The sequence below is a fragment of the Cavia porcellus genome, unplaced genomic scaffold (genome assembly GCF_034190915.1).
Source record: "Cavia porcellus strain 051 isolate PalLab524CR breed Dunkin Hartley unplaced genomic scaffold, mCavPor4.1 scaffold_2, whole genome shotgun sequence".
Taxonomy (NCBI): Eukaryota; Metazoa; Chordata; class Mammalia; order Rodentia; family Caviidae; genus Cavia; species Cavia porcellus.
Window position 1 is genome coordinate 98886508 of NW_026947485.1, and position 12783 is coordinate 98899290.

Sequence of the window (12783 nt, forward strand, 5' to 3'; positions counted from 1 at the left end):
TTTGACAAAGGGGCCAAATCCCTTCACTGGAGGAAAGCTAGCCTTTTTAACAAATGGTGCTGGGAAACTAACTATCCACAAGCCCAAGTTTGAACTTAGACCCGTATCTCTCATCATGCATTAAATTAAAATCAAAATGCATCAAAGATCTCTACATTAGAACAGAATCTGCTGCAGACAAAACATAAAACTCTTGAAAACATAGGTGTAGCCAAAGACTTTCTGAATAAAACGCTGGTTGCATAAAAAGTAATACCAAGAATCTACAAATGGAATCACATTTAAAAGCTTTTGTATAGCAAAGGAAATCACCAACAAAGTGGAGACAATGTATAGAATGGGAAAATTTTTTCAGCTACTTCTCAAACAAAGGACTAATATCCAGACTATACAAAAGGCTCCAAAAAATTAAAACCCTCAAATTTAAAGACCTAATAAAGTACTTCTTTGGTGAAGAAATACAATGAAGATATGAAATATATTCAACATCACTGGCCAAAAGAGAAATGTAAATTAAAAAATAATTAAGATTTCATCAAACCCCAGAAAGAATGACTACCATCAAGAAATCAATGAATAACAATGCTGATGAGGCATAACCCTACATTATGGCCATCAATCAGCAGAACCAGTTCAAATGCTGTTTCGTACGGCAGCAGAGGTTTGGAAAAGTAAATAGAGAAATTGGAAGTGTGTGACATTTACATGCATCCTGCTGGTTAGAAAATAGCCTGCCCTGGCTAGGAATTCAGGGTGCCCCACTCATTGTCCCTTTAGGATCACGTGTGGTACCTCTGGGTCTGACAGCAGAAAATTGTGTTTCGATCTGCTGCTGTTTAATGTAAGCTTCTCTAGGCATAATTTTCTGTGAGCTGAGGAATTTATATCTTAGATGTGATATTAAGCATGTTTTTGCTTAAACTTTAATAATCTCAACCAACTGCAAAGAGGGTTGTAGCTGGAGGTACCCTGGAACCCTATAGAAGCATCTGAAATGCCTCACCTCTCGGTTCCTTCCCCGTCTTCAGGGACACGGCCATGCACACTGTCACTTCGAAGTTAGAAATAGTCTCCGAAATGGCCTCATTGTCTAGTCTTTTGAGCATCCCATTTAATTTTTCAAATTTAGCAACTTGAGCTCCTCTCTTGAAGGCCTGTAGGACACTCGGTCCATGGCCAACCCTTCCTAAGGACCCTAGTGGCCCGTGTCCCTCTGCTGCCCACCTCTTGCAGCCAGCCTGTCCTCTTTCTTTTTTTTGTCTTTTTTTCGTTTTTATCGGTACCGGGGATCGAACTCACCACTGCCTGCTTGCAAGGCAGGCGCTTATGCCACTAAGCTAAATCCCCAGCCCCAAGCCTGTCCTCTTTCAATAGCTTAGTGCTACAGGCAGGGTGTTGCCCTTTTGTGCACTTGCCTTGAACACAGTTTTCCCTTCAATGTCCAACAAAATGGGGGCTGATGCTAGGCTGCCACAGCTCACAAACTCTGTCGAAGGGCTGAGGAGGTAGCTAGGGGATTGGCCTGCAGCAGAGGAAATGCAAAAACTCCATAGCAAATGCCATTTCTCTTAGAGTGTTTGTCTGCGCAGGGTCTCTACGACTCCCTCCTTCTTAGCTCCTAGAATAGCCCACCACCCATTTCCTCCCCTCAAATAAGACTGGACTTAACAGAGAGTATATAAGTTCAAGAGGGGGTGATCATTTTCTCTACTGTGCTCCCTGGTGTTCTTGCTTACCCTGCAGCCTAACACCTCAGGGTCACAGGTCTAGCTGCTGCTTTCTGTGAAAACCCCTTTCAGAATTCTGCTGTTATGATTTAGAACTGAAGTGTCCCCCAGTAGTCTCATGTGTTTAGAGGTGGAATTTTTGGAGGGTGCTTGGATGAAGAGAGTGCTACTCGCATCAGTGGATTCATCCTTTGATGAGTTCTAGGAGTTGCATGTACTGTTAGGAGAAGGCCCTGATTGGAGTCACTGGGGATGTGACCTGGAAGGGTATATTTTGGTCCTGGCTCTTGCCTGCTCCCTCTGTTTCCTGGCTGCTATGGGATGAGCAGCTTTCTTCTACCAGACCCTTCTACCGTGTTTGTCTACCTTGGAATCAGCCAACCATAGACTGAACTCATGGGAGACTGTGAGCCAAATAAATTCTCTTCCTTTACTGTGTCTCAGCCAGGAGAAAGCTGACGAATACTCTGCTTAAGATGCGTGCTCCTGTGCCTCTTTGTATTTTCTCTACTTGGTGCATATACAGTGGACCCCTGAAATCTGTGAGTTATGTTCCTAGCCCACCCACAAACTGTGAAAATTGCAAATTTCAGATACAATCAGAAGAAAGCCCGCAAATGCTTATTTTAATAGTTTAAACCCTAAATCTGCTATGTCTTTGCAGTTGTGTAATTTAAAATAATTAGTAAATATTAATAAAGCCATAGAAGGTCCAGGGTGTTTTGGTAGCATTTTAGGAATGTTCTTTGAAAAGAACAAAACCAAGAACATTAGAGAAAGCTGCAGGCATTACAGCAACCTGTCGTGATGTGGGATGCATCTGCCAGAGATGGGTTACATAGCAGCAGCCAATCAGCGGTAAGGAGAACTGAATAATGCTCTTGGATTGGCTCCTTGCAAGCCTCCCCCGCAAAGGGGGAAGGGGGAAGAAAACTGCGGAGGATAGCTGTAGTTTCTGAGAAATTGTAATGGTTTCTGTGAACAATTATTATATTGTAAGGAAAAATTTGGGCACAATGAAGCTGTGAAAGATGAGGCCTCAGACTCTGAACTGCAGTTTCTTGGGGGTACTGTAATTCTTTGTATTTTAAAATTTATAGTAATATATGGAGGCAAAACTCAAAGGCAAATTCCACGCTAAGCAGAGATGTTTGATCATGCTTCCTGCCTGAGCGCTCAACTACTTAAGTGATCCGACACCCTTTAACCTCTCCTTTACTATGCTCCTCTCCAGCCTACATTTCAACCTTGAGGCTCTGGAAGGATAGTGTCACAGCCAACAGCTCGATGAATACATTTAATTGTTTTCCTCGAGAATAGCTGATAAGATGAAAAGGCAATTAAAATTTGTTTCCTTTATCAAGACTGAGGAGTCAGATGAAAAACTTGAATCCCAATGGTCATTTTACCATGAAAGAGACAGTACTTTGGAAAGTAAATCTGTGAACAAGAGAATGAGTTGATTCAACTGTCTTTGATTTAAAAAAAAAATTCAAACATCTTGAGGAAGATGAAATATTTTCTGTAGAGAACTAGCTTACCTTTTAAATGTGAAGTTGACCAATATAGTGTTTGTGACAATGTTTTCTTTCCTCCTGGAATGTCTACATGGTAAATTTGACAAACGAAGCAGGGGTAGGCATGTAGCTGTGTGTTTGTGTTGTGTTGTGTAGAGCTGAGCACTAGAAATGCTAAAAAGTGTGAAATGTTGGTGGATTTAATTTTTGCTGCCAAATAAATGCCACCTCCAAATATTCCCCACACCTGGATAGAATTAATCCGGTTCCCTACGTGTGATGGGAGAGAAATCATGCGCTTAAGCTGTATCACGTGTCTTGGAAATGTTCCAGACAGACACCAGCCTAGAGAGAGAAATGTGGGTATTTCTAGTGACTAATGGTTAAAGGGTAACATTTCCTGAGTTTCATAAAACAGAATAAAAGCCTTTTTTGAGGTCTGCTTTAAAGGAAATTTTGAAGGAGCTACTTCTGTGAGGAATCACAGCTGTCAGGAGAAGACACCAGCATGTAGAACCCTTTCCTCTGATCACACAGTCCGTTAGAGACAGTCTCAGCTTGATACTGTGCACAGGTGGTTTACTTCAAAGGAACAATAAGAGCTTCAGAAGGAATCCATGGCATAGGTGCCTTAGGGCTTTCTGGACACCTGAAATGCACATGCAAAACACTGAGTGTTGGTGCCTTTCCTCAGAGTCTCAAAAAAACTTAAAGCCCAGAAAAGTTTAGGAAGTGCCCACTGCCTTGTGTCAATATAATTATAGTAAGTCCCTAACATTCAAACACTTCAGTTGTGGACTTTCACAGGTGTACTGTATAAGATTAACTTTGCTGGACTTGGAATGAATCCTTCTTGTGAATGTTCTCCTGGAATGAAACTTGTCTGTGAGGTGGGGACTTACTATAGACTGGTTAGTGACCTCAGCACTCGAACTGCCCAGTGTTAAGTCCGTGTGTGAATGTGTCTGTGCCACAGTCCCAGATAAGATATGAAAAGAAAAACCAAAAAACCCACAATACATAACTAAATGGCACCAGACAAACCAAAGCAAAAATAAACCCAAGAAAAGCTTGATCACTACAGCCAAACAGCTAGGAAATAGTGATCCAGAAAGAAACAGCCATTTTGCCTATAAAGACTTTACTCCAGCTCAACACCAGAACTGCTGCTCCTCTCTGCCTCTTCCCTGGGTCCACTGCCTGGAAATTGGCAGATCTCTTTTTTCCATCCCTTCTTTCAATAATAGGCTACCTTCTTTCTCTGGAGCAGACCTTGAGCAGAAATTTTAGTGGATTTCTCATTGCCATGGAATCCGGAAAGAATAGGAACAAGATTATTTTCTAGTCTTAAAAGAAAGACTTAAAAGTCTATCCAGAATTATATATTCAGCAAAAATATCCATCACAAAGACATTCTCAGATGAAGGGAAATCAAGACTTTATTAGACTAATTAAAAGAATCTTTTTCAGGCAGAAAACAAATGTGGGACATCATAAATGAAGACTGAACAGAAAATGTAAATATGTGACTACATATGGTGGACTCAGGCTTTAAACATTGTTTGGCTAAAAGAAAAATTATCTGAAGTGGTTCTCAATGTAGATAAGTGTTCTCAATAAAGGTAATGAAGGATAGAGGGACCTAAGAGCTGGAAGTTTCTACGTTTCACCTGAAGTGTTAAAAATGCCAATATAACTAGACTGTGATAAATTATGAACACATAATTTTTAGAGCAGTGGTTTTCAACTGAGATGATTTTGTCTATCAGAGGACAGTTAGCCACGTCTGGAAACATGATTACAAGTATTTTTGCCATTTAGTCAGTCATGGTCAAGAATGCTGCTAAACTTCCTAAAATGTACAGGAAAGATGCATGCAACAATGTTATTCAGCCCTAAATACCAAAATGCTGAGGTTGAGAAGCTCTGCCTTAGAACAATCATATGTAAAACTGTACAAAGATATATACTAAACACTATAGGTAAATTAAAATGGAATGCATTTCTTACAATGTTCAACTAAATCACAGGAATGTGGGAGAGGGTGTACAGTCCAACAGAGATCAGAAGGAATAAACAAAACATCAAAGCCATAATAGACCTAAATTCTAACATATTAATAATAAATTAAAAGAAATTATACCCTACTACCTTTATAAAATGTTTTACATATATCATCTCATTTAACCACCTGTATAGCTGAATTATTTCCATATTATAGTAGTGTCAAAAAGCTAAGCATCCTGCCCAAGATCACATATTAGCAGGTAGCAGAGAGTGACTTTGAATGATATCCCATCAAATCAGCGCTGGCTCCTTACCTGGGCCTGCCTCAGTGCAGGGTTGGCTGGCAGGGGTCTGGCAGGGCCACTTGGTACCCGAGGGGTCTGGTGGAGGGGTGGGAGCACTCTCTGGGGTGACTGGGGTTGAGGGATGGCAAGGGTGCTGAGAGGTCTGCTGATGTCCACATTCAGACACTGTGGTGGTCTCCTGTCCTGCAGTCAAAGTAAAAAGCCATGCTGTAATGGGTTTCAGCCGTATCTCTAAATCCGAAGGAAGGAGCCATCCTAACTAACTTGTGTTCTTTGGCCATAAGTGGAGGAGGTGGCAGAGGGAAGAAGTCCAGGGTATCCATGAGGAGGAATCTGTGTTTATACTCCAGGCCAAATTTCCTCCTTCTCTCCCCACCTCCATCACCTTGACACTGGCAACCACTGATCCACTTTCTGTCACCATGAATTAGTTTGCATTTTAAGGGTTGGATGTGAACAGGGTCATAGAGTACACAGATCTTATTTTGTATGGCTTCTCTCAGACTATATTTGAGATTCACCCTTTACATTAAGTATACTAGTGATTAATTCTTCCTTATTGCTAAGTAATATGTCCCTGTGTAAAGATGCCACAGTATACTCTTTTACTTGTTAATAGACAGTGTGGTTATTTCCAATTTTAAAATAAAGTTGTACTCTAAGCTCTCTGGGAATCACATTCTTGCATGTGATCCCAGGTTTGGGGTAAAGTGAGGAATCATGGCTGCCTTTTTGCAACCCTACCCTCTGTCTTAGATTAATGGAGGTAAAATAACTATATACTGAATATGTGGTAATGATTTTTCCAATCATTTTTCATTTCCTGACATCAGTCTTCTTCCCTGTTATAATTTGGATTCTTTTACTAAAACATTCCAAAAAATTTATTTTAATAATACTGGGGATTAAACCCAGAGTCATTACACTGTGCTCATCTCCAGCTTTTTATTTCTTAAAATTCTGAGTCAGGATCACACTAAGTCACTAAGTTGCATGGGCTGGGCTTGAACTTGTGATGCTCTTGCTTCAGCTTGCCAGGGTGCTGGGATTATAAATGTGTACTAGCATATATGGCTAATATTCAAAAATTATATATATGAAAAACTGAATATGAGAGGGTAAACTTAGTAGTAATTCACCAGGGTAATAGGAAAATTGAGACTTCCGGGAACCTTAAGGTACTCTTGGTTAAGGATCCATTCTTTGAAAGAGTGATTTGGGTCGGGCTTCCATTGCTCTGGGCAAGGGAAAAATAGCAAACCTGAAGCTCAAAACTGAAACTCTTAACTGCTCTAGGATAACACCAGGTCAAAGAAGCCCAGCCACCCCCAGGCAGAGCCCCCACACCAAGTCCTTGTGCCTGTCCAAAGCTCACCTTAGCTGCCTGAGGATGTGGCAGCTTACTTGTCAGGCCCTTTCCGTGGCGGATGAGGTGAGCCTGGCCTGGTTGGGAGCCACTGGTTGGCCTGGAAGACCGCACACACCTGCAAGGTAACCACATACGCTGACTAACTTTGTAGGTTTTGTTTACAGTGTCACCCAAAATACAACGCACTTATTTTCATTCCTTGTGGTAAACATGCGAAGGAAAAATGAACATTTTTGAAATATAAAAATACTGATTTTTCCCCTAAAGCCACTATTATGTCAAATTAGTTCTTGCAACCCATAGCAATACAACTTTGAGTCACGCAGGAGATGTCTTGTTGTGAAGCTGGCATTTCAGCAAGAATGTCTTTGAGTACATTTGGATTAAACTACCCCATCTCCTGAAGCATTCCAGTATCCTCATGTCTTCTAAAAATGCATCCATGGAATTTATCAATACACTGCTCATTTATAGAGTGAGCAGCAAATAGTTTGGAGGGAAAATACAGAAGGCAGCTAATCTGGTAGAAATTAAAAACAAAACCAAGCAAATAAAATACACTGAAAAGATCCAGTCTTACTACCACAACAATCTCTTTGCTGAAGACCACAAAGTGAGAAATGGTTTGTAGTAGTATCTCTTGAAAAGATAATGGTACAAAGTGAGGTACCTTAGCTTCTCGATGGTTGTTTTTTTATTTGTAAACAGTAGTCGTATCAAGGTCTTCCTTTTGAGATAAACCGCACAACCAGCAGCCAGGAGACACAGGATGGTCACCAGAATTCCTATAGTTAAGCCTTGGTTATCTGAAACACAATGTATTTACAGAAGGAGGCAGTTACAATAAACCGTGGGAGGTATTACATCATGACATCTATGGCAGAGTGAACTTGGAAGAAATAAGCAGAGATGAGGTGAATAAATCCCCGAATGATGTACTAATAAATTAGTCCTGCTTCAGAGGTCCTGTGCGAGGTCCAATCTATGCTGCTGTCATTATTTGTGATAACTTTGGAGCTTACTAAACAGGAGATGCTGCAGGAAGTGGGACTGTGGCTGGCCCATGCAGCTTCCCCAGCTATGCAGCCATGGTGGCCAACAGAAAGAAACAGGGACCATTACCCAAGCCTCATCAGAATTACAGGTCCCCAAACTAAAATGCTTCAATCCTCTTCATAGACTGGCTACTGTACTTGAAAGCCCTTTCTCCCTAGTATTAGATGTCTGCTTTATCTTTTTTTCTATAATAATTATTTTTGTAATAAGACTATTTCTGGATGTCTCAGCCAGTGAAAAAAGTATGCATGAAGTTCCCCTTGGATTTTTGTTATGTTAGGGACTTCACACTCCAGCCTTTATGGGGTGTGTTTCATGCAGCAGGCATACAAGGGAGCAACAGTTACCCTAGCTCCCTCCTCCTCTCCCTTCAACTCCCAGCTGTGGATCTGAGCAGGTGTTCTCTTCCAGAGCGGAGAGAACACCTTCACACCATGTTTCTGGACTTTGTCCCCAAGAAACATACCCTATCAGTGGTGTGAATATGTCAGATTTGATTAACTTGTTAGGGTAGCTAGAAAAACTTTCCTCTGGTTTCGTGGCCAACATGTCATTCATTTCAGGCTTAGCAACAACCAGGGACTCTGGATAGAGTTCTGCTGTCTCATAACAAAGCTAATTAAAAAGGGAGCAACATGAGTCTCAAACTATAATTTCTAGTTGCTTAAAATCAATCTGTAAGTCATTTTTTTTTTGTAGTGGGGATCAAATTCACAATTTTGCACCTGACAGGCAGGTGCTGTGCTGCTAAGGTACATCCCCAGCCTAATCTGTCTTACACTGAACAATTTATCCAACAGAACATTTACTGGGCCCCCAGCAAACTGCCCTTGGGGTATCTCTAGGGTTGCCTGTCTTCCTGAGCAGCAGTGTCAAACACTGAGTTCCCAGAGTGCCGCGGGGGCAGAGTTGTGACTATTGCCCTCATCTGTGTTCTACAGAGCTGACTTTCCACATCCCCTCTCCAGCCACCATCATCCCTGCCTGGCCTGTGCCACTTCTGGGTCTCTGCGGCAATGAGCTGAGCTCTGCTTAGAATGCAGTGCTCCCTGACCCCTGCAGATCTCAGCAGGCACACAGAAGTCTCAGGAGCCTGCAGACACCCATCCCCACACTGTTCCAGATCCTAGAGTGTGCTCCCTCCGCTTGTCCCCCGGCCCCACCTATCATGCCATGTGCTCCCTCCTCTGCCCTCTCCAGGACCCGAAGAACAGCCAACATGTGGCAGTACTTGCTGAACCAGTGAGCCAGTGTGAGGCCAGAGAACAGTGGGAAGTAGGGACAGTGAGGCCAGGGTGCTGTTGGTCACACCTGCCTTTCGCTGAATGTGTTGAGGGCAAGTGTTACCTTCTAAGAAATGAGGGCAACAGTAGGTGGAGTTAGGCCCTTTGGGGGTTTCATTTATAACGTTCTTACTCGGTACAATGAAGAGTGGGGGACTCTATGGGTTCCTTGACTTTTTGGAAACCATGAAACCTGAGTGCATTGTTCATGCATGTCCACACCAGAGACAGACACCTCCAGTCCCTTTGAATGCCATCAGACTTGCTTGAAAGATACAGAATGGAGTGTGTGGTGGGGGGAGTCTTTGATGGACTGAAGAGTAAACTTTGCTATTTTTGTACAATGAATGAAGCCCCATTAGAATATTAAGTTGCAGCAAGTGACTGCTTGTCAAGGCTTGAGATGGCATTGGGGAAAGAGCCTACTGGACTCAGCCCTTGCTTCTCACTGCTGCAGTAAAAGGCAGGACTTTCTGGGCCTCTTTCTATCTGCTCAGGGCCTGGACCTGAAAGAGTGGAGACCTGGAGCTCTCAGGAACAACCCTGGAGCCTGTCTGTATTTCACGGATGGTGACAGGGCATCCACTGGCCCTGCTTGTGCACCTTTGTCAGATATGCCTGGGAAGTTGGCCTCCCCTCCAGAGCCCAGGGCGTGCTCTGCCTGGCCCTGCACAGCAGTGTTGTGTCTGTTGTCATGGAAACAGTGGCAAAGCTACAGATTCAACAATGCCAGTCACAGCAGGCATTGGGGATGCACAACCTTTTCTGCTACAGCACTAGTCATACTTAAGCATTATGGGGGTTCAGATATATGCCAAGGAGACCATACCAGTCCCTTCCATCACTCCCCACCTGCTCTGGCTCTCCAACTGCTCTCCTGTGCTGGGAGTCTATGTTTTTTTTTTTTTTTTTGCCTTGTTTCACTTTAAAAGGGACACCCTTCAGACTTGTCCTTCAATTGCCTGAAAAGAACACAAGACAGCCCTGTGCTAGGAGATCACTTCTAAAGGTCACCTGAGGAGAAATGGAGGGTTCAAACACTACTGCTACCATACTCAGAGTTTCTCTGTGAACAAGGACTTGTGCCTCAATCTTTGCTGTGTGACACTGGGTGAGTTGCTTAACTTTCCTGTGCTTCAGGTCCTTTATTTAATCATCACCTTGCTTTTAGCACAGTGTAAGGAACAGATGACATCATGCACAGGATTACTTAGCATGGTGCCTGTATACAGCTGCTCAATACACACAGCCAACATTACTTTGCTACCATTGCAGAAACTATGGACTTTATTATAAGGTGTCCTTCTTTCTGGTTAGAGTTGTTTTGTGTGTGTGTGTGTGTGTGTGTGTGTGTGTTTGAGACAGGGTCTTGCTATGCAGTTCAGGCTGGTCTTGTGCTCACTTTGTACAGGCTGGTCTTGAACTCTCAATGATCCTCCCACCTCAGCCTCTCAAGTGCTGGGATTACAGGCATGCACCACCATACTTGGCTGGTCAGGGTTTTAAAAGGCATTAAGCATCACACCTTGTGGCCCCAGCATAGAGAAGGTAGCCTTTACAAAGTCCTTCGGTACGATGATAAAGTTCCAATCTACTTGGGGTTCACAACAGACATTGCCTTAGCTGAGAAAAGTGTTACATGCCAAGACCCTGACAAACTTAGCCAGAGTGCGATGATTAGGTGAGAAGGATGGAGCACTGGAAACTGGGAGAGGACTCAAGCTGCGTGTGAGCCACATGAGTTCCCTGCCCCCCCACTGGCACCCATACTGGTGCTGCACCCCTGCTGATGCAGGGTGAGCCTACATGGCTACCCAACACACCCAGAGCTCAATGCCCATTTAGGGGTACAGGGCTCTCACTCACCTGCTTGTCTGATGGGGCCACTGTCTGTGCTTCCTCCAAAGCCAAACTTGTCACAGAAGGGAGGTGCCCAGTGGGCCTCACAGTGGCAGTTTTTCCTGTTGTTGCATACCTTTTGGAACAGCAGCAGGGTGAGACACCCAAAGGAGCAGTGTTAGGGCACAGCCACTACATGGTATGGTGATAAATCTGTGGACCATAATCTAGCAAACGCACTGAGGCCAGACCCCCCCCTTCCCCCAGCACATACTCAACCAAACTCAGTGAAGGTTACAGAAACAGCCCCAAATAGCATTATACAGGGGAGACTGGAGCCAGAGGCTATACAAACAACACAACCTGAGTGTTAGCGGCCACTGAGAGAATTATAGGTGTTATTACATCTTACCAGCTCCCTGTATCCTTTTTTTTCTCCCCTGTCTTCCTGTCATTCTTAATTTCAAGAAACCCTTAATATCTGGTTGTAAGGAGAAGTACTCTCCACAGTGAGGAGGACCTGGCCAGGAAAACAGAATCAGATGCTAGAGCATCCCAGGCTTGGGACACACTTCTGCCTCTTTCAGACAGGAGGCTCATGGAGGCTGGGTGACTCTGGGACCTTCTGGCCCACTATTTTCTGATGCCTGCGAAGGTCCATGGGAGTTCCACCAACACTTCCTCCAATCCTGCTCTACTTTCTCACTCCTGAAATGCCCACTTTCTACTTGAGTTTCCCTGTGACTATTCGTAGACTACACATCATGCATGGGGGTGGGAAGACAGCAGTGAAGTCCTCTCTTCATGAATAATATGAAGGCTCTGGGATGGTAAGCATGGAGTGCCCTGAGAGGGAGAGGGGGTGCTCTTTGTCTTGTTGGTTCTGGAACAGGGCTTTGACTAGAAGACAAGCATTCTGCATAGAGGGGCCCAGGACTCCTGTCTGCCTAGTTACCAGGAGTCATGGATGGTGGTTCTTGCCTGATTGAACTTAACAGTTCTTATGTATGCAATGTACTGAACCACCACACAAACCAATGCTGTGGTTTTTGTATGTATTTCTGTGAAAGTCAGTGAATCCTTTTAAGATGTTGGATAAAGACAAAGAATTTCTAACAAGTTAGGAATGGGGACAAAAGCAAAATGACTGGGAAAAGCTACACAGGACAGGGACTGGGGATTTAGCTCAGTGGCATAAGTGCCTGCCTTGCAAGCAGGTAGTCGTGAGTTCGATCCCTGGTACCGATTAAAAAAAAAAAAAAAAAAAAAAAAAAAAGACAAAACAAAACAAAAAAAGCTACACAGGACAAGAAAGAGTGTGCACTCAGATGACTTGTGTGTCTAAGCATGCCCTTCACATAAATAAAGTATGCATTGCAGGTAATGAATTTGTGACTGGTTTATCCGTGGATGTTAAGGTAGAACTATATAGTCAGTAAACCAGTCCTGAAGGCCCTGCTTTAAAAAAATGCAGTGCTAAGCATATACCTTAATATTTTAAGACAAAATAAAGTGCATAAAGTATGTGCCTCAATTGTGGAGGGTTCCCTCCTTAAATTGACTTTTTTATTTTTTTCTTTTTGATGAATTCAACATGGCTGGTCTACTTTTTGATGAAATCAACCATATGGCCCCAAATTTGAGGCCTTCAAATTTGAAGCCAGATAGTCAAGACAACCT

At 43.2% G+C, this 12783-nt stretch overlaps 1 protein-coding gene across 1 annotated transcript in view; it reads right to left on the reverse strand.

The window, feature by feature from the left end:
- Adam12 (ADAM metallopeptidase domain 12) overlaps window positions 1–12783 on the reverse strand; it is a 349026-nt gene that overhangs the window by 14120 nt on the left and 322123 nt on the right. The window contains exons 18-21 of the mRNA XM_063244913.1: window positions 11131–11239; window positions 7596–7731; window positions 6932–7040; window positions 5566–5739 (exon numbers count right to left, since the gene is read on the reverse strand). Of these exons, the coding sequence (XP_063100983.1) occupies window positions 5566–5739; window positions 6932–7040; window positions 7596–7731; window positions 11131–11239 (528 nt within the window). The remainder of the gene's footprint in view (window positions 1–5565; window positions 5740–6931; window positions 7041–7595; window positions 7732–11130; window positions 11240–12783) is intronic.